Genomic DNA, 23,535 nt, shown 5'->3' on the forward strand with positions numbered 1-23,535 from the left:
GTTATTATAACTCAAGACAACGTCAGGAACACAGTCAAACTTTATTTGTCACTGTCAAATGCGAATATGGACTAAAAACAAGAATGCACATTTGAGAACCACTGAAAACAGTGTATTACACTTTAAAGCCTCACTATTTACCTTTTTTGTATTAATAAAATGTAATTTTGTTGTTTTTTTGAGAACTGTTGGGATTTAGAAGACATGTGTAGAATCGGCTTCAGGTCTTAATGGGTTAATGTGTAATTTCTCTGTGCAACACTTTGTGACTTCTGTTCAGAAAAGGTGCTACATGAATAAAGTTATTATCATAAGGTTATTAGGCAAGGTTTCCCGCCACCGAAAGCCAAGACAATGTGATAAACAGATTTAGTTGTGAACGACGCCAACTCATTATTAGCTTAGTTTGTTTGTTTGTTTGTGCGTGTCTGTATGAGTGGTCTGTCCCTGCAGTCCAGAGGGGTCCACGGTTCCATCAGAGTCCTGGAGGTCCCAGGTTAGGGCTTTGTCCCAGAACCCATCATCCACTGTCCCCCACGCTGACAGGAACACACACAGCTCCATCCATCCATCCTGGACCTCCATCAGCTCACCTTACTGTCCATCCACCTTGTCTGTGAACAACAACCTTACTGTCAGTGGTGTACAGTAACTAAGTACATTTACTCAAGTACTGTACTTAAGTACAATTTTGAGGTACTTTTACTTTACTGGAGTATTTCCAATTTTCAATCCTTTTACTTCTACTGCACTACATCTCAGATCCAAATATTGTGCATTCAGTGCCTGACTTATTTCTGTCAGTTTGGCTCTGAGTGCCAGAGCAAATATACATTATAAAAAAAAAGTGCTTAGGAAGCGAGATACAGCCTTTTTCAGTAAGATGTTAAACAAGAAGTGAATGGAGCAGCAAATCTTCAAATCATGATATCTCACGATATTGATACGATACGATATATGGCACTTTTTTTATCATAAAAATATATGGGGGGGGGGGAGCAAATGCAAACAAATATTTCTGTTTTTGCATTATTATTATTATTATTATTGCAATAATATCTTATTATTATTTTTTTTAAATCTGCAAAACAATATATATATCGTCACAAAAACGTATCGCGGGACGATACATCGGCACACCCTTAATGGCATTTGTATCTCTGGGACCCAAATTTATATTGTAAAATCAATGTTAATGTAACTCTGAGCGTGTACAAATGGAACCAAATGGACCCGTTAGGGTCCATTTGGTTCCATTTGTACACTCTCTGAGTTACAGACCCATAAGGGTCCATTTGGTTCCATTTGTACACTCTCTGAGTTACAGACCCATAAGGGTCCATTTGGTTCCATTTGTACACTGTCTGAGTTACAGACCCATATCCATTTGGTTCCATTTGTACACTCTCTGAGTTACAGACCCATAAGGGTCCATTTTGGTTCCTAACCATCCATCATTTAGCTGGGGGACCCCCTGGAACTCCTTCAAGGACCCCCTGGGGGGGACCCCGGACCCCACTTTGAGAAGCAATGCTCTACAGAACCAGGCCGTTTGTACCTTTAGGGACGAACTTCAGGGAGCTGCTGAAGATTCAGAAGCGCGAGAGTCCTTTGCCCGGGCCGTCGTTCACGAACTCGTGGCCCAGTCCATTACCACACTTCCCACAAAGCACCTGGAGAAACACAACAACATAAGGACCGGTCCATTACCACACTTCCCACAAAGCACCTGGAGAAACACAACAACATAAGGACCGGTCCATTACCACACTTCCCACAAAGCACCTGGAGAAACACCACAACATAAGGACCGGTCCATTACCACACTTCCCACAAAGCACCTGGAGAAACACCACAACATAAGGACCAGTCCATTACCACAGTGGTTCTCAAACTTTTTCGTGCCAAGGACCCCAAAATAGACACTTATTAGTCGACAGACCCCCATTTGAAAAGATAAGCCAGGGACCCCAATAATAGAAGATTTTTACGGCTCTCTAGCGGTGATTTTCAACCATTTTTATTTCAAGGACCCCCAGTTTGACATGTATTAGGCTACGGACCCCCATTTAATGGCATGTATGTCTCTGGGGGCGATCAGACGCGGCGCTACAGGTGCAGACGCTTTAGGCACTTGCAGCACAGAGACAAACAAATGTGAAATATATCAATTATTTTCCAGATCTACTTATTTTCCCGTACACTTGGACTGTCTTGTCATGTTCTAATCGACTGGAAAACTGCATGAAAGACTTGGATAGACATTGTTGTTGATCCCACAAGGGAAACTCAGAGATGTCACAGCAGCACCGCAGTATAAAACACAGGTAAGAGGAGAGATACATCTAAAGCTTCAAAAGTAGACCAAGTCAAAACAAACAGGGATAAACAACAGGTAGTAGTGATGCGCGGGTCAGGTTTTTTGTCTCATTCCTAAGCCAATCATTTGATGACCGGACCAGCGGTTCCGGAAAAAGAGTCTCCTTTGTGTCTCCTTACCGGAACCGCTGCCTACCGGTCCACTGGTCATCAAGTTATTGGCTCATGAATTCAAGTCTCCATGGGGTGACTAATCCATAGAAATAAAGTCATTTATTTGGGTGAACTATCCCTTTAAAGGCTCTGTTCAGACCGCAGACAAGGCCCATTTGTTTCTCAAATCTGATCGTCAGGACTGACCGTCCATGAGGGAGTACCAGGGGGTCCCCAGCAAAATGAGTTAATAGCGTCACAATCATTTTCAACCACTTAGCTTTGGGCTATTCAGAAATAGCAGATCTACAAGCTCATAGCGCGGCACTCGGTGCCGCGCTATGAGCTTGTAGATCTGCTATTTTTGAAGAACCTTGAAAAAGTGTGCACATCTTTGAATATTTATATTTTTTAAAGCAAAAATTAACTGATATCTTTGCTTATGGGGGGGTCCCTGGCACAAAACATTTTCCAATGGGGGTCCGCGGCCAAATGTATATCAATTTAGGGGTCCTTGGCATGAAAAAGGCTTGAAAACCACTGAAATACTGCATGAATGAATGAATGAATGAGTGAGTGAGTGTGAGATGATGACCTTAAAGGCCCCGGGTCTCTCCTGGTGTTTGGAGACACTGTCCTGGTGGATGGTCTCTGTGAAGGCCGGCCATGGAGACGAGTGCTCGTACTTGGACCTGCTGGAGAACAGCTGGTGCTCACATTTCACACACACATACATGCCTGCAGAGAGAGAGAGACATAGAGAGAGAGAGAGACAGAGAGAGAGAGAGAGAGAGAGAGAGAGTCAGAGAGAGAGCAGAGGGATGAGAGATGCTGCTTTGGTCACCATACAATGCAACCACCCCAATTGTATTCACCCGTTTCCTAGGCCATTGGTTCTCACAAACCCTTATGGGTCTGTAACTCTGAGAGTGTACAAATGGAACCAAATGGACCCTAACGGGTCCATTTGGTTCCATTTGTACACTCTCAGAGTTAAATGAACATTGATTTTACAATATGAATTGGGGTCCCAGAGACATACATGCCATTAAATGGGTAGCCTAATGCATGTCAAACTGGGGGTCCTTGAAATTAAAATGGTTGAAATCACTGCTAGAGAGCCGTAAAAATCTTCTATTATGGGGGTCCCTGGCTTATTTTTTCAAATGGGGGTCCGCCGTCTAATAAGTGTCTATTTGGGGGTCCTTGGCACGAAAAAGTTTGAGAACCACTGTTTCCTAGGCTGTGTGTTTTCCACTTCCTGTCGATTTGATCCAATGAAATCCAATGAAACTGGTCAGGTGACCAATGATATCCAATGAAATCGACAGGAAGTGGAAAACACACAGGCCTAGGAAACAGGTGAATAGAGCACCGAAGTCCTGACGTCACTGCCACCAGTAGAGGGCGCTTTCCGCAGGTTCGTCGCTTTACTTTTTGTATTGATATATCCTCATTGGGGAATCTTAGATCGCATCATATAAGAACTGTGTTCCAAAAATAAACACACCAGCCCGGCGATTTTACTCATAATGGATATGAAGCATCGACTGAAGGTGTAAATGTACACATTTACCCAAAGAGTAACACAATATAAACACTAGAAACGAGTCAAACGACCCAAAGACTACATTTCCCATGAACGTGGCTGCTGTGGGGACAGTGATATCAGACCCAGAAGTAGCGGTTCTTAAGACTTTTAAGGCAGAATTAATTCCATTTTCGCCAGAAACAGGCTGTATCAAATATGAATGAATATCATACACGATGCAGAGCCACACCCCTGACAATAACGCCAGGGTGGTGTGTTTATGTTTGGAACACAGTTCTTATATGACGTGATCTAAGATTCCCAAATGGGGATTTCAACACAAAAAATAAAGCCACGAACCCGTAAAACAGCGCCCTCAATTGGCAGTGACGTCAGACTTCGGTGCTCTATAAGTTATATTGTATTAACATTCTCTACCATACAGATTGGACAAAATTATATTTTATGAATTTAAAAACATTTACATATACAAAGTGTCGCTTTTAAAGGAGTAGTTCGCTTTTCTATCAATTACACACCCCGTGAGGCCTTGAATTCATGGAGATCTTTTTTTTTTTTTTTGGTCACATTCCTGAGCCAATAATTTGATGACCGGGTCTCCTACTGAGTAATAATGAAAGTAATGTTGTGCCCTCACAGCAATGTGTGATCTAAACCTGCTCAGACTGACCGTGACTTACAGAGTGGACGGTTCACTTTGATACTATGGGTGCGTTCGGAAATTGCGCACCGGAGCGCACTGGCCTATTAGTTTGTATTGGCCAGTGCACTCAGTGCTGTATTTCCGAACGCACCCAATGTTAAAGACGGGGTGCCGTGATTTTCAGTAATTTTTTCCCCCCAAAACATAATCATCAGGTATTATGGTTATACTAGGAGGAAGATTTTTTTCAAAAAAGTGTATAGAAAGTGTAAAAATTGTGTTTTTATGTGGACACGCCTCCAGTTCATTAAGTATACCTGGTTCTCACCTTAGCACCTCCTCCGCCACCTTAGCACCACCCACCTGTCCTAGTCCCGCCTCCTCCTCATGCCCACACCTGTTGTGTTGATGATAATGAGGGGGAGGGTATATTTTTACTATGTCACTAAAGCGCTGTTTTTCTATTGGCACGTTTGACCCTCAAGGTTTCAGCCTCCAGGAAGAAACTCAAAATAGTCAGAGAAGACATAAAACACCATAAAAACACCACCAGGGGGCTTAATGAAGTTCTATCAACCTCATAGACACATGAAAAACAGAAAAAGTGCAAAACCATGGCACCACCTCTTTAAGCTCATTGAAAACGGGAAAGCATCCGTATCATTTTAGATTTTAGCCATATTTTATACTACTGCAGATATAAACAAGCTCATGACGCGCTATGAGCTTGTAGATCTGATATTTTCGAGAAAAAAAAACATGAAAGTTTGTGCAAATCTTGGAATATTTAGATATTTATAAAGCGTATATTTTTAACTAAAATCTTTGCATTTTGTGGGTCCCTGGAACAAAATATTTTGAGATGGGGGTCCGCGGCCAAATACAAATACATACATGATTTTGGGGGGTCCTTGTTGACATGAAAAAGTTTGAGCACCACTGATATAGAAGCATAGGTTTTTCAGAAAACTGTTAGGATTTGGAAGACATTTTGTAGAAGCGGCCTCAGGTCTTAATGGGTTAAATGTATCACCAGCTACTGTAACTCTGATGTAACTTTATTGCAGTGGTGTAAAGTAACTAATTACATTTACTCAAGTACTGTACTCAAGTGCACTTTTGAGGTATTTTTACTGGAGTAAAGTAAAAAAAATAATAATAATTTCAATAATTCTACTTCTACTCCACTACATCTCAGAGGCAAATATTGTACTTTTACTCTACTACAATTATTTGAAAACTTTAGTTACAATGTAGATTTTGATTATGAATACAAAACGCACAAACCACTTCAGCCCCATGTATACTTATGGTTATTTGGAAATAGCAGATCTACAAGCTCACAATGCGTCGCGAATTGTGAGCTTGTATATCTGCTATTTACAAATCATTATTATACATTTGGAAGCTTGTGAAATGGGACAGTCTGCATATTGAGTACTTTTACTTTCAAGTACTGTAATTTTACTCAAGTACATTTTTAATACCAGACTTTAATTTGTAACAAAGTGTTGCTACATGGTATTGGTACTTTTACTTAAGTAAAGAAATGTTAGTACTTTTTCCAACACTGCCAGCCAGCTACTGTAACTCTGATGTAACTTTATTGTGTAATAATCAATTTTCAATTCAAAGGGCTTTATTGGCATGAGAAAACATACGTTTACATTGCCAAAGCAATTACACAACCACTGGCTTGTGTAATGATCATAAAGTAGGTTACAACAACGTCTTTGGTTTAAAGTACTTTAGCAGTAAGTTAAGTACATTTGTATACAACTTCATAACATACGAGTTATTATATCAGACCATTAGGTCGTTATCAGCTTAGAATCGATGTTTTTAGGACATCTGGGCTTGTAGCTATAGTAGCCCTGGACCCTGAAACATGACTGTCATATTATATGACCGTCATGGATGAACTTCAACCTGGTGTTTGCACTTTCTCCCTCTTTGGTCCGTACATCTACATAAAACGTCCAGATCTCAAATATAAAGTGCTTACCTGGTCACCACGGATGTTACAATTATGTACGGGCCCTCAGAAAAAAAACAGTATCGTCCGTATTGTTCACTGAAAACCATTTTAATCCGATCGGTGGCCATTTTCTTAGTATTTTCCCCATGCGCTTTCAATTAACGCGACCCTATCGGTTGGGAGGTGTATTGCACTCTGACATTATAACTCTATGAGAAAATGGCCACAGATCAGATTAAATTAAAGTAAAAGATTACTTCTGAGAGCCCGTACATAATTGTAACACCTTTGTTCATGGGGATACACATTTTATAATTGAAATCTGAACGTTTATGTAGATGTACGGAGCAAGAAGGGAGAAAGTGCAAACACCAGTGTTGAAGTTCATCCACGACGGACTCTGTGAGAGACTACATTAGGTAACGTTTACCACCGGGCTAGTTGTTGTTTTAAAGGTTGTTAAAATGACATGAATGTGAATGTAAGAAGACAGAAGGAGACATATAAACCTGACCTGGACTGAAGTGGTCCTTAAAGACCTCTCCACCTAAAAAGGAGCAGAAAGACATGATGATGGTCCCTGTTGATGAAGAACTACTGAAGTTACACCAAAACAACTACACTAGTCCTCCAGTCAGGGTTGCCAGATCTGCTTATTTATTATAATTTCCCCGCAAGATTTTATTTGAAAATAGCCGATCTACAAGCTCACAGACACGTTGTGAGCTTGTAGATCTGCTATTTTCAAATAGCTGATGTATATGTTGAAGTACTCATGTCAGGCCCTTAGTCGCTTCTTTTGGGCTGTTTTTTCCTAGACCTGGTTGCTTATTTCTCTCACAGAATCTGGCAACACTGGCTCCAGTCAGCTGTGTTCCGTGAGCAGCAATAACTTAGCAGCAATAAGACTTCCGGTGGAGGATCTCTTCAGAATAAGAGTACACTCTAGAGCAGTGGTTTTCAACCCTTTTCATGTCAAGGACCCCCAAATTGACACGTATTAGCCCGCGGACCCCCATTTGAAAAGATAAGCCAGGGACCCCCATAAGAGAAGATTTCTACGGCTCCATTTGGTTCCTATAAATCATTTAGCTGGGGACCCCCTGGTATCCCCTCATGTACCCCTGGGGGTCGCCGGCATAGATATATATAAAGGCTAGATGGCTCAAGGGGCGGCGCAAGCGTAGCTCAACCGCGGCCATCTTGCGACGGTCACTCATAACATTATGTCTATGGTGCATATACTTTGAAATAACCATAGCGTGCTCAATTTTCATCCGATTTTTAAACGGTTTGGTGTTTTGTAAACACCAAAGATGTAGTTATGATACTGCATACTTATAATTATAATCATGTTTTTTTTAAAAAATACAATAATATCATAACTACATCTTTGGTGTTTACAAAACACCAAACCGTTTGAAAATCGGATGAAAATTGAGCACGCTATGGTTATTTCAAAGTATATGCACCATAGACATAATGTTATGAATGACCGTCCCAAGATGGCCGCCATGTGGCGACGTCGTACTCCATTGGCCAGCAGCGCGGGTGAGTCATCTAGCCTTTATATATATCTATGGTCGCCGGACCCCACTTTGAGAACCAATGCTCTGGAGTAAACAGAAGCCATTTAAAAAGACATACATCATAAATGCATATTTTTCACATTTGTGTCTTTAAAAAAAAAAAAAAACGTGGCACTTAGAAGTGTTCTAGTATGAGCCATTTAAAATACACAAAATACATATATCATAAATATATTTTTAAAATGGATTTATGTCTTTAAAAAAACATTAAAATATGGTCTTATTTTGAGGGCAACCGGAAACCTTATTGTTGCTAGCTCATACACCGGAAGTGTTATTGCTGATAATGGAACGGAGCTACAGCCATTATACCTCTATGGCTACAGCTAGCATTCTGTCACTGGAATGCCGGGTGAAATACCCACGTGTACTGTGCGTACCGCCACCTACTGTACCGGAGTGTGTGTAGTGAGAGAGAAAGAGAGAGAGAGAGAGAGAGAGAGAGAGAGAGAGAGAGAGAGAGAGAGAGAGAGAGAGAGAGAGAGAGAGAGAGAGAGAGAGAGAGAGAGAGAGAGGGAGGGGGGGGGAGAGAGAGTGAGTGAGTGAGTGAGTGAGTGAGTGAGTGAGTGAGTGAGTGTGTGTGTGTGTGTGTGTGTGTGTGTGTGTGTGTGTGTGTGTGTGTGTGTGTGTGTGTGTGTGTGTGTGTGTGTGTGTGTGTGTGTGTGTGTGTGTGTGTGTGTGTGTGTGTGTGTGTGTGTGTGTGTGTGTGTGTGTGTGTGTGTGTGTGTGTGTGCGCGCGCGTGTGTGTACACTTGCATAACTATACTTGTGAGAGCTGAATGTCAAAATAAGTAATATTAGCTTTATAGAAATAGACATGTGTGAGGACAAGTTCCCTGACCATCATCACAAGACAAATAGTTGTTTTATTGATGTATTTATTGTTGTTTTGTAGTAGATTAAATTAAAGTTAAACAGATTTGTGTCAATAAAGCTGATTCTGGGAGCAAGAACCAACCACGTTCACAGTAGACAAGGCAGTACCGCCATCATGTGATGAAAACATGTCATTGCACTTCAAAGAAGTACTTGTAATGTTGCTGAACAACATTAGTTTCATGGATGTAGTTAACCCCGATTATCACAATTTAAAAAAATACTTAAATTGTGTTAAAATGAGTAAAAAAATACTTATAAGTTGTCAAAATGGGTAAACCTACTAAAAGGTTGTTAAAATGAGTAAAAATACTTCAATGTACATACAATGAGTAAAAAATACTTTAAGGTTGTTCAGTAATAATACTTAAAAGTTGCTAAAATTAGTAAATATACTTAAAAGTAAATGCATTGAGCAAAACATATTTAAAAGTAAATACATGTATTTGAGTAAAAGTACTTACAAGTAATCAAAGGGAGCTAAAACACAGCAAGTGGAAGGCACACTTTTATTTTATTTTTTAAATTTTGTTTCTAGTTCATATTATTATTCTGCTTTAAACTAGTCTAAAATGTGTTTAATTAGATAATTAATTACTTTAACTAATTTAAGTTTATAGTTTTAAGTTACTAAACAGACAAAACAGAGGACATTTCTCTCTTTAAGGCCAAACCTTGTCGGTAAAACATGAAAACAAAGACGAAATTGAGAATATATGTCATTTGAAAAAGACTTAATATATATATATGAATATGTATATATATGATTGTGAATATGAATATAAATACGTATCTATGAAAATTGTGAATATGAATATAAATGCGTTGTATATCGAGTGCCTATACTTTTCAGGAAATGTAAAGCAAGAACCCTGTGTGTTCCAATGATCTAATGCAGGGGTCTTCAACGTTTTCAGACCAAGGACCCCCTAGCTGAGAGAGAGATGAAGCAGGGACCCCCTACTCTATATTGTATAAAATTGTGTTTCAGATTATTACTCTCCGCAGGAGAGTATTGTTTCCACTTTCTAAATATGACACACCGATTGGTCAAGCCTCACGTGACACGTGACAATACGGTGAAATACTGTATAAATACATGGCAAAGTGAGGTAAGACAGGAACCATCACGAAATGGCTGCATGGCTGATACATAATTGGCAGATAGGACAGATAGGACACTTATATTGACAGGAGGGATATGACACTTACACAGACGGATAGGACACTTACAGTACACAGACAGGACGGATAGGACACTTATACAGACAGGACGGATAGGACACTTATACAGACAGGACGGATAGAACACTTACACAGACAGGACGGATAGGACACTTACATAGACAGGAGGGATATGACACTTACACAGACAGGACGGATAGGACACTTACAGTATACAGACAGGACGGATAGGACACTTACAGTATACAGACAGGACGGATAGGACACTTATACAGACAGGAGGGATAGGACACTTACACAGACAGGAGGGATAGGACACTTACATAGACAGGACGGATAGGACACTTATACAGACAAGACGGATAGGACACTTATACAGACGGATAGGACACTTATACAGACAGGACGGATCGGACACTTATACAGACAGGATGGATAGGACATTCCCAACATTCCCAACACAAGTCTGGTAAGAGTGAGGTAAGACAGGAACAATCACGAAATGGTTGAGAAATGGCGGATACTGTAACAATTGGATAGGACACTTACACAGACAGGACGGATAGGACACTTACACAGACAGGACGGATAGGACTCTTACATAGACAGGACGGATAGGACACTTATACCGACAGGACGGATAGGACACTTATACAGATAGAACATTCCCAACATTCCCAACAGCGGAGAGTTGTGCTCCGAGGAGCACTTTTTCTAGTTATTATTTTTTTTACTTTAATAGTCTGCTCTTTTTTTCCCTCTACACCTATAGCCTCTTTGCCAAAAATAGCAGATCTACAAGCTTGTAGATCTGCTATATTCGGCTAATGTTCCCCCCAGAAAAGGAATTCTAGGGTTCAAGTGGTTAATGTAAAAAAAAACTAAATCCTATCACACAAAGATTTGGCAGACCCCCTGTAGTAGCTCTGAGGACCCCCTAGGGGTCCCGGAAACCCTGTTGAAGACCCCTGATCTAATGAACTAGTTGTCATCTACATAGCTGCATCATCTCTGAGAGAAGAAGCACCTGGTTGAACCTGCTGTCAGCCATCTGACGTCACAATTACTGCTTCAGCAGTGAGCTTACGTCATCGGCCCACAGGTTAAAAGGAGATTCTTTTGGCATAACCTTGAGTTCCAGTAGATGCGTCTATCAGAGTAGAATAAAAAATTATATAATAATAATTCTTATTCAGTTTGATTCCGTAACTTGTAACTTAAACTAAAACTTTAAAACATAAAACATAAAACTTTAAAGTTTTTAACTTTAAACTTGAACTTGAGCAGAAATTTAAACTATCAGACTTTCAAATGAAAAGGAATTCATTCAAGATGAGGTGTTTGAAGGTGTTTCTGATAGTTTTCTGTCTAGTACAGAAGATCGGATGTCAAGACAGAAGCGCTCAGGACCACTACATCAGTCACCATGACGACCTGTATGACACCCTGCAGAAGAGAGCGGCAGCCTCCTATGATGAAGCCAGCGTTCTGAAGTTGACCTCCCAAGCTCATGGAGAGGACTTTGACTTGATGGAGGAGAGGGACTCCGAGCTGTTCTCTCCACATCCCATGGTAGAAGGGTCAGAAGACGAGGCGGCCAATGCCTCTCACGTGGGCAGCGGTGCCCACCGCTCTGTGACTGATGGACGTTTTGAGCAGCACAACACCTCGCTGAAGAATGGGTCTTTCAGCGAGATATACAACGAAACAATATGGAATCTGTTTCGAATGAATATGGCTCACCAAGCGGTCCAGGGCCGCTATGACGCATTAGTGTCAATCTGTCCAGCTAGAACCTGGGTCCGATGGGGCGAGTCGTGTATAGAGGATGAAATGAGAGCATCGTATAATCAAAGCCTTTCGTATTGTCAACGGATGAATGTGTATCCTACTGTTTTTAAACACCGTCTGTTGGTCTTACCGGAGGAGGCAAGAATGGAACTTGTGAAGTTGCTCGCCCGACATTATCCACATGCATTTGAGAACTATGGCCAGTGTGTAAATGCTGTCACCGGACAGTTATACCCTTGTCGTTCTGGTTACTGGTGGGTTCATAGTGATCATGTGGGGGAAATCGGAAAAGTATTCTTTGGTTCTCGTCATGCATATAGTAGTAATGAATATTATTATAAGGCATCCATGGTGGAGTTTCATAAAAAGTTTCAGGTGAGGTCAATCTGTCAACGGGTTGAAATTGAAATGTGATGTGCCAATTTGCCATGGTTCACCCTGAATAGCCCTGTTTGTAACCTCTCCTTAGCGCTCAAGAAAAACTAACGAGCGTTTTCCCAATGCAATCTTACGGGAGCAGTAGCCTACAACGCGGCGCATGTGGACGGGGTTGGCTGGCCACAGGCTGACTTCATAAGCGATTTAAACGCTTGTTTCAACTAGTCGTCGCTTAGATTTTCTTGACCGCTAAAAGTTGAAATATCTGAGAGCAGGAATTCTTTTACTTTTTGGATACGATGTGTGGAAAAGGTTAAGAATCATGAAGTGGAAAAAGGGGTGTGTCCCCCCCCCCCACACACACAGGCACCGAGCTATGTGGGACCTCATCTCTGAGCTATATACTGTAGCGGAAGAGAGGTTCCAAATGGAGCTAGCTTTTTTTTTCTCCACATTTTGACACAAGGAAGAAGGGTGGCCATTCATTCAGCTCAGCTGTCCTCCTTCCAGCTCAACCTCTGGCCGGACGCATAATTGTTTTTTTGTGAGAGTGATTACAGTGTATGTCATTTACATGTCTTGGTAAATCTCCCGTTTCATTGTTATAGAATACAGCTCTGCCAGTCAGCCTGCTGGCATATATTTACATATCACGGTCATTCTCACGTTTCATTGGTGTATAATATCAGCTGGCAGCCAGCCTATTGGCTACGCATTGCTGAGTGAACGCCTGAGCTTTTTTTTTTCGCGGAACAACGGTTTGAATACCATCGGACCTGCCCCGGGGCGACTGTGTTTTGGGGCGAGCGTTTTCATTCACACTGAGAACGCCTCCCATGCTTGTTTGTTTACATGTGAATGCCGTGAGAGACGGCCGGTGTTGTGGCTGAAACTGTGCTCACTATGCTAGTAGGCTAATATTTAAGAAAAACATCACATGGATGCACCTGGGACGTATCATCAGTGTTGTAGCCTGGGGTGATCGGGTGTTTCGGGTCTCGCAACAACATACACCCTCGCCCAGGTGACCCAGCCAGGGTTGATCAAGCCCCGACTTACGTCCCAGTAGCTATACTGTACCCACGGTCAGTCCTCTTAGGGACAGACAGGGACACTCAGTCCGCTTCTCCGGAACTACTCTGCCGGGACCGGGGGAGAGGAGAGGCTCTGGCACGTGGAGGGACTAGGCTCTGTGGGTGGCCTCCTGGCCGGGCTCCTCCTTCGTCTTACCAGGTCCAGGACCTGAGCGTTGCACCAGACTCCCCCCATTCCAAACATTTCCTTCTGGCGTGATGGTTTCTTGGGCCGTGGTGGTACTGCAGGCTCTGCTTGCGGCTTGCTTGAATGGCCCTCCTAAAGGCCTCACCGTGGATTTGTTGGCCTTCTTCCTCACGGAAGACACAGGCTGGGGCACTAACCCATCCTGCTCAGGCTTATTGTTTGTGAAACGCAGATAATCTTCCAAGGATGCCGAAAAGAAAAACTTCTTTTAGTGAGCAATGGAGCAAGGAACTGGAGTTCATTAAAAAAAGAGTCGCATTGACGAACTTCATACATTTTGCATTGTGTGTAGAATGGACTTTGACATCAGCAGCAAAGGCAGAGGTGCAATTGAAAGGCATGCTTTGACAGATAAACATCGCACAAAATGTGAAGAGTGCACATCAAGCCTCTCATCATTTTACCACCCCGTTGGATCACCAGTTGAGAACAGAATAACAAGCACCAGTCAGAGCTCTGTAAAGCAGGGGTCTTCAACAGGGGGTCCGGGACCCCTAGGGGGTCCTCAGAGTTACTACAGGGGGTCTGCCAAATCTTTGTGTGATTTTTTTTACCTTAACCACTTGGACCCTAGCATCCCTTTTCTGAGGAGAACTTTAGCCAAAATAGCAGATCTACAAGCTCACAACGCCTCGCAGAGCTTGTAGATCGGCTATTTTTGGCAAAGAGGTAGGTGTGTAGCGGGGGAAAAAAGAGAATACCAAGTAAACAAAAAAAGTTTAATCTGAAACACAATTTTATAGAATATGGAAGTGGTCCCTGCTTCATCTCTCTCTCAGCTAGGGGGTCCTTGGCCTGAAAACATTGAAGACCCCTGCTGTAAAGTATATCACTCTGTCAAACACCATCAGTCCTACTAACAGGAGTGTTGACTGTGGCATTAAAGTAGATAGAGAAATCTACAATGATTCAACCATAGCTAAAGGAATCACATGTGGAAAAACAAAGGCTAAAGCACTCTGTGAAAATGTACTGGCACCATCCTCTGTGGAGACCCACACTGATTAAGGCTTCCTTTCTCCCTAGCCACTGATGCTTCCAACAAATGCACATCAAAGTGCTTTCCCTTATATAGACAATAGACAATTGAAAATACTTCAGTAAAGTTAAAGTACCTCAAAATTGTACTTGAGTAAATGTACTTAGTTACTTAGTTACTTTACACCACTGCCCTAATATGATTGTCTCATAGTGACATCATCGGGGATGAGATGAGACCCCCTGATCAGAGCGTATATAAAGACCTGTAGTTATGAGGGGCCGTTTAGGCCAAAAATAATGAAACACTTTCACACACGCTAACGAGACAGTCTTATACTTATTACTGAAATGCTTTTACATTCAATTTTGAGACACTTTCACACACGCTGATGAGACACTCTTACATATACTACTGAAATGATATACGTTCAATATTGAAACACTTGCACACTCACTACTGAAACACTCTCACATACATACATACTTTGTAAATCGATGCACGTTCATATATGAAACTATACTCATCTGAACACTTACGCATACACATGAGAAACACATACACATACATATATACTTCTGTGTCATATACACATGCATACGAAATGCTTGCACGCATACAAGTTAAACATTTATACATTTATATCTGAAACACTCACACATACACATATGAAAAGGCTGCATATATATTGCTGAACACTTGTACATTTACAACTGAATTTCTTGTATATTATTACAAACTAAAATGAAAACTTTAGATGCATGTGCAAGCCTTTCACATGTATTCATACAAGTAATTTCAGTAGTATGTATAAATAAATTCAATAATATACATTCACATAATTTCAGTGATATGTATAAGTGAGTTCAGTATAATGTATAAAAGAGTTTCACATGTATTCATACAAGTGATTTCAGTAGTATGTATAAATGATTTCAATAACATACATACATACACATAATTTCATTATAATGTATACAAGAGTTTTACATGTATTCATACAAGTGATTTCAGTAGTATGTATAAATGATTTCAATAGTATATATACATAATTTCAATAGCATGTATAGATCATCTCACTATTATGTATACAATAATTTCACATGTACGCATACAAGAAATCTCAGTAGCATACGGAAGTGGTTTCAAGATGACCCTTGTGACCCCAGTAGTACAGCAGATTAATGGCAAATTACAAAAGAATCGTTCCCTTTGTGATGCAAGCATGTAATTTGGCACAGATACTCTCTAAGGGCCACTCTTATGGAAAAGGGCGCTCGCCACTAAAAAATCCAAGATGGCGCCCATTCTTTTCAAGATGGCCGCTACCTTAGCAGAGAAGCAGTAGTGATATAATCTTTCAGGTTGTGATACAAGGATGAAATTTGGCAAACATACTTTGTAAGGGTCACTCTTATGGAAAAAGTAACTGGCCGATCAAAAATCCAAGATGGCGACGATTTTTTTCAAGATGGCCACCAGCTTAGCGGAGCAGATAGTGATATAATCTTTCAGGTTATGATACAAGGATGAAATTTGGCACACATACTCTATAAGAGCCACTCTTATGGAAAAAGGCGCTGGCCACTCAAAAATCCAAGATGGCGACCATTTTTTTCAAGACACTTTAGCTGAGCAGATAGTGATATAATCTTTCAGGTTGTGATACAAGAATGAAATTTGGCACAAATACTTTGTAAGGGCCACTCTTATGGAAAAAAAGCAGTGGCTGATCAAAAATCCAGGATGGCAACCATTTTTTAAGATGGCTGCCACCTTAGCGGAGCAGTAGTGATATAATCTTTCAGGTTGTGATACAAGGATGACATTTGGCACACATACTCTGTAAGGGCCACTCTTATGGAAAAAGGGGCTGGCCACTAAAAATCCAAGATGGCAACCATTTTTTAAGATGGCTGCCACCTTAGCAGAGCAGATAGTGATATAATCTTTCAGGTTGCGATACAAGGATAAAATTTGTTACACATACTTTGTAAGGGCCACTCTTATGGAAAAAGACGCTGGCCACTTAAAAATCCAATATGGCAACCATTTTTAAGATGGCTGCCACCTTACCGGAGCAGATAGTGATATAATCTTTTAGGTTGTGATACAAGGATGAAACTTGGCACAAATACTCTTCAAGGTCCACTCTTATGAAAAGGAGAGCTGACCACCCCAAAAAATCAACATGGCCGCCAGTCAAGGTGACTTCCAGGAGTTGTACCACTGTCTTACAGTATATAGCTTATTATAATAGAGTGAATGTCATTGAGCAACCAGGGCACAATTGTGGCATCACTGCTGTGTAACTCAATGTCAGCTAATCTAGTTTTACTAGTACTGTAGTAATAGTATAGCTTATCAGTGTCCCAAATGCTAGTTTTACTAATACTGTAGTAATAGTATAGCTTATCAGTGTCCCAAATGCTAGTTTTACTAATACTGTAGTAATAGTATAGCTTATCAGTGTCCCAAATGCTGTCTAACAGCTCTGGTCAATTAGCTAGTAATAGTTAGTAGATGTAGTTAGATACCCGTGCCTGAATTGACAGGGTGTGCCAGCACGGAAGAGCCGAGCCAAGGGTAAGCGGGGCTATTCATAACTTGTATCTATACTTATCCGGAAGGTGTATAGATCACATGGGACTTAAATGGCACTGGATGAATGATCGGGCTAGGTGCTAGGTGTGTTGGTGTTTTGCTCTACTGCACAACAACCAGCCTGAAATAATGTCTCTCTCCAACATCATCCCAGTGCCTACAGTTGGAGACCTCTCAAAGCCTGACAACTACAGAGGCATCAGCCTGACATGTATCACCGCAAAGGTGTACAACAGAATGATACTAAACAGGATTCGGCAGGCCATCGACCCTGGCAGCGGTGGCCTAGTGGTTAGAGGGGCGGCCTTGATACCGGAAGGTCCCTAGTTCGATTCCCCAATTCATCACATCGATCATGAATCACCGCTGAATAGCCCTTGAGCAAGGCTTCCATGCAGGGTCCGGCTGGAAACAAGTTTCGTACTTAGTCCGACACCCTGGGTAAACAACAAACTTTGCTTTGCTTTACCTGAGAGAGAACCAAAATGGCTTTCTGGAGGGGAGAAGTACGTAACCCAGATCTTGGCCCTAAGGAGATTGATAGAGGAGGTGAAGAAGGATAACCTGACTGCTGTACTATGCCTCAGAGACTTTAAAAAACGCATTTGATTCCATCCACAGAGGCACCTGAACGATTATATCACTACCTGCTCCGCTAAGGTGGCAGCCATCTTAAAAAATGGTTGCCATCTTGGATTTTTTTGTGGCCAGCCCCTTTTTCCATAGGAGTTGCCCTTATAGAGTATGTGTGCCAAATTTCATCCTTGTATCACAACCTGAAAGATTATATCACTCTCTTCTCTGCTAAGGTAGCGGCCATCTTGAAAAGAATGGGCGCCATCTTGAATTTTTTGTGGCCAGTGCCTTTTTCCATAAGAGTGGCCCTTAGAGAGTATCTGTGCCAAATTACATGCTGGCATCACAAAGTGAACGATTATTTTGTAATGCCAATAATCTGCTGTACTATGGGGTCACAAGGGTCACCTTGAAACCACTTCCGTATGCTACTGAGATTTCTTGTATGCGTACATCTGAAATGATTGTATACATAATAGTGAAATGATCTATACATGCTATTGAAATTATGTATATATACTATTGAAATCATTTATACATACTACTGAAATCACTTGTATGAATACATGTAAAACTATTGTATACATTATAATGAAATTATGTGCATGTATGTTATTGAAATCATTTATACATACTACTGAAATCACTTGTATGAATACATGTGAAACTCTTTTATACATTATACCGAACTCACTTATACATATCACTGAAATTATGTGTATGTATATTATTGAATTTATTTATACATACTACTGAAATTACTTGTATGAATACATGTGAAAGGCTTGCACATGCAACTAAAGTTTTCATTTTAGTTTGTAATAATATACAAGAAATTCAGTTGTAAATGTACAAGTGTTCAGCAATATGCATGCAGCCTTTTCATACGTGTATGTGTGAGTGTTTCAGATATAAATGTATAAATGTTTAACTTGTATGCGTGCAAGCATTTCATATGCATGTGTATATGACACAGAAGTATATATGTATGTGTATGTGTTTCTCATATGTATGCGTAAGTGTTCAGATGAGTATGTATAAAGTTTCATATATGAACGTGCATCGATTTACAAAGTATGTATGTATGTGAGAGTGTTTCAGTAGTGAGTGTGCAAGTGTTTCAATATTGAATGTATATCATTTCAGTAGTATATGTAAGAGTGTCTCAACAGCGTGTGTGAAAGTGTCTCAAAATTGAATGTATAAGCATTTCAGTAGTAAGTATAAGACTGTCTCGTTAGCGTGTGTGAAAGTGTTTCATTATTTTTGGCCTAAACGGCCCCTCATATGTAGTCCCAGATTGACACCCATTAATTGTACAGGATTCTAGTCATTATTCAGATCCATACTGCAGCTACAGGTGCCTGAAAATAACCCTTTGAATTGCACAGAGGAGGGGCAGACAACCTCACCAACGTGACTGCGGTCCAAGTGACAGCTGCCGTATGTACGCCATGCGGGGGAGAAGAGGCCTCCACTGTGCGCACATCACTGCGTTCCTGTGTCTCCTCTCGCTCCCGTATCTCATCTCCTCTCACTCCCTGGGAGCTGGCAGCCAAGGTGAAGAGGGAGGCTCAAGTGGCACGCCGTCACCCGAGCCGTTCGCGGCCTACATCATTAACGAGATAGACAAATGCCCGGAGGGGAAACCAGCACCGTTCCTAGTGCTGCTGATTGATTGATTGATTGAGATTTTTATTAGGCAAAAGAATGTAAAACAACACAGTTACATTTATAATGCTTTTGTCTAAAAGGTCCGGACAAAAAAGTCCTTGCGGGCTTGTTTCCATTGGGGTCCTTGAATTAATTTCATAGACATATATAGTAGCAACCAAACAGTTCAAAAATCAACATAAGAATACAGAGGGAAAAAAATATATACCATTATGTACAAAAAAGGTCATGGGAAAATAATGAAATATATACAAAAACAAAACATGATCAAAATAAAAATAAAAAGTGTGTACAAAAAAGGGGGAGGGGGGGGGGTCATCTGTCTACAGGGAAACTGGTACTAGCTCCTCTTTAGGCCTCTAGAAAGATGAGTTTTTAGGGCTGTTTTGAATGAGCCCAGCGAACTGCATTTTTTGAGGGATGGGGTTAGACTATTCCATTCCTTGGTGGCAGTGCTATAGAAGGAGAATTTGCCCATGTTTGTTTTATGGGTGGGTGTTACCAGATTGTTGTTTACGCTCCCTCTAGTTTTGTGACTGTGGGTGTCACTAACTTTTTCGAGGTACTTATACAGATATGCAGGTATAGGGGGCATTTCGGGCAAATCTGCATTTACAATTTTGAAGACCAGTCCCATTTTTAATTGTATAACCCTGTCTTCCACCCTGAGCCAGCCTAGGCTGGCAAAGTGAGTGGGAGAGAGGTGGGTCATGGGCCCCAGTCCGAGAAGTAGTCGAATCAGTTTGTTTTGGGAGGTTTGAAGCTTAGTCTTCAGTGACACTGAGGTGTTGGAGTACCAAGAGGAGCTAGCATAGTCAAAAAGGGGCTGAATCAGGGCCCCAGAGAGGGTCCTGAGTGCCTGAGGGTTGACAAAAGAGGAAACTCTGCCCATAAATCTGGTTCTCTGGTTTACTCCTTTGAACACCTTTGTTGCCATGCTTTCACCTGTCAGGTGTTTGTCAAGAATACATCCCAAATAGGTCATCTCTTCTTTGCTAGTGATGATTGTGTCATCGACTTTGACCTTGAAGTCATTTACCTTAATTTTACTGAGGGAATGTTTGGTCCCAAATAGGATGGATTCGGTTTTCCCAAGGTGTAGTGACAGTTTGTTATCGGTAAGCCAGGTACGGATTTTTGAGAGTTCAGAGCTGAGAGCTTCCTCGACTTGCAACTTGTCCTCACCCGAAATCAGGAGTGCCGAGTCATCAGCGAACAGGAACAGTTTGCAGTTACAGGCAGCATTCATGTCGTTAATGTATAGAAGAAACAGTAACGGCCCTAGAATGCTGCCTTGAGGAACCCCGCAGCTCACCGGGAGGGATGAGGACATGGTTCCGTTGATGTCAACCACTTGTTCTCTACCCTCCAAGTAAGATCTCATCCAATTTAGTGATGTGCAATCAAAACCAATCGCCCTCAGCTTATCAAGTAGAATTTCGTGGTTTACAGTGTCAAATGCCTTTTGGAGGTCCAGCATGACCATGCCGCAGTATTTGCCCGAGTCTACCTCACGTTTGATGTGATCGGTCAAGTACAGTAGGCATGTGTCAGTGGAGTGGGATGTTCTGAAGCCCGATTGGAATTCAAACAACAGCTTACGCTCGCTGAGGTAGCTGTTGATTTGTTCTTGGATTGATCGCTCTATAACCTTTGAGATTGAACAAAGGATGGAAACAGGCCTATAGTTGCCAGGATCTAGTTTGCTTCCTTTTTTAAATAGAGGGATTACTCTTGCCAACTTGTATTCTTGTGGGACATGACACTGACTTATGGATAAGTTTGTAATATGGGCTACTAAGGGAGCAATGGAGACCGCTGCGTCTCTGAGGAATCTGGTGGGGATGTTGTCAAGGCCGGTGGCCTTGTTTGGCTGTAGGGCGAGGAGTTTTTTTTGCACATCAACAGTCAAAACAGGTTTGAAAGAGAAAGAATCCTTTTTAGCCCCTAGTTTCTCATAGTGAGCTTGAATGTGGTCGGGGCCATACAGACCTGAATGCTGAGGGAGTTTGCTTACCAACTGGGTTGCAACTGTGGTGAAGAAACTGTTAAAACAGTCCGCTACCAATTGCTTGTCGGTAGTGAGCGAGCCACTTGAAATAATGCAAATGTTTGTAGATTTTGTCTGAATTTTTCCGTTGCAGCCTAATTGTTTTAGTGCCTCCCACAGTTTTTGTGGGTGGCTTTTGTTAGCCTCTATATGTTCTCATTTAAGAAATTCTTTTTTGGCATTTCTGATCAAATTAGTAACTACGTTTCGTAGTTTTCTGCACTTTTCAAGTAGCTCCTCACTTTTGTTTTTTCTGAACTCGGAGAAGCTTTTGTTCCTGAGTTTGATGGTATTCAAAATATCACCCTTCATCCAAGGTTCTGTGCTAGCTTTGACCCTCACCACCTTTGTGGGTGCGATGTTATCAAGTACACACAAAAAAGCTTTTTTGAAACAGGACCAGGACTCCTCCACAGAGGTGCAATTTAGGACATGGGACCAGTCCATTTTTTCAAGAGCTGTTGTTAGAAGATCACTAGAGTAGTGTTTCATAGACCTGCAGCTGATTGTCCTGTGACAATGAGCTCTAGGTCCGTGAATCTTCCGAGTGCAGAAAATGATATTGTGATCACTTAAACTGCACTCAATAACACCGCTCTTGGAAATTCTGGACTGGTCCGTCGTCAACACTAGGTCTATGATTGATTGAGAAGCAATGCCCACCCTTGTAAAATGCTTTATCAGCTGGGTAAAGCTGTGCAGGTCACAGAACTTTCTGAGGGACTTAAAGGTAGCTGAGTCTTCCTTCAGAACACAAGTGTTAAAGTCACCAATTAGTACCGTCTCAGTGTTTCCTAAACCCACAACATGTTCCTCAATCAAGTCATAAAATGCATTTTGATCTGGGGGTCTGTATATGGCGCCAATTATCAGTGGTTTTGCATGTGGGTATAAGATTTTGACCCAGACCGATTCAGTGGAGTTTTTATCCATATCTGGGATCACCTTGTAAATAATGTCTGATCTTACATAGATGCAAACCCCACCCCCATAGAGATTTCTGTCTTTTCTGATGACATTGTAGCCCTTTATTTCAATCTCAAAGTCTTTGATGGAATTATCCAACTTAGTTTCTGAGAATGAAATAATGTCCACCTTGCCATTTCCAAACATGGATCTCAGCTCAGACATTTTTTTTTTTACCCACCCAGGCTCATGAAGTAGAGGTACGGGATGCCATACGACGGACGTGGGGCGACGAGAACATCGCTCCGGGCCTGGGAGTCGTCCGGCTGTTCCTGCTGGGGGTGAAGGAAGGCGAGCTGGATCAGAGAACCTTGGCGTCCGAGAGCCTGATGCACCACGATATCCTTCAGCAGGACTTCTTGGATACCTACCACAATCTCACCCTAAAGACCCTGATGGGGATGCAGTGGGTGGCCAAGCATTGCCCACGGGCCAGCTATGTTATGAAAACCGACAGTGACATGTTCGTCAACACCAACTACCTCATCCACAAGGTGCTCAGACCTGAACTGAAGCCCAAGGAAAACTACATGACGGGCTCTGTCCATAGTCCCCACGGACCAGACCGAGACAGAGCCAGTAAGTGGTACGTGTCCAGAGAGATGTACCCGAGAGATGAATACCCCCCTTTCTGCTACGGAACGGGTTACGTGTTCTCCGGAGACTTGGCGGCGAAGATCTACGGAGCCTCTCTGAGCGTGCGCCGCCTGTATTTGGAAGATGTTTACGTGGGAATGTGCCTGGAAAGCCTAGGGATTGAGCCCACACCAAACAACTGTGTGTTCTTCAACTGGCGAGTGCCCTACTCCAGATACAGGTACAGTCAACTGGTCAACTCCCATTGGTTTAGCCCCAGTGAGCTGCTGGAGATCTGGCCCCTGGTTGCTCGTGTCACTGTACATTAATGTAACGCCCCAGCAGGCAATCGCAAAGAAGAGAGA

General features: G+C 41.8%; 1 protein-coding gene across 1 annotated transcript; it reads right to left on the minus strand.

Annotated features, from left to right (window-relative positions):
* Positions 1-22: 22 nt before the first annotated feature.
* LOC311055145 (methionine-R-sulfoxide reductase B1-A-like) lies at positions 23-7,283 on the minus strand. The gene is made up of 4 exons (XM_084071247.1): positions 7,160-7,283; positions 3,068-3,210; positions 1,559-1,673; positions 23-614 (listed from the first exon to the last, which is right to left on the minus strand). The coding sequence occupies exons 1-4, from the start codon at positions 7,212-7,214 to the stop codon at positions 595-597; spliced, it is 333 nt and encodes a 110-aa protein (XP_083927373.1). The 5' UTR covers positions 7,215-7,283; the 3' UTR covers positions 23-594.
* Between the last annotated feature and the right edge of the window lie 16,252 nt (positions 7,284-23,535).

Source organism: Gymnoscopelus microlampas, assembly GCF_963454915.1.
Source record: "Gymnoscopelus microlampas genome assembly, chromosome: 11".
In the NCBI taxonomy this organism is placed as follows: Eukaryota; Metazoa; Chordata; class Actinopteri; order Myctophiformes; family Myctophidae; genus Gymnoscopelus; species Gymnoscopelus microlampas.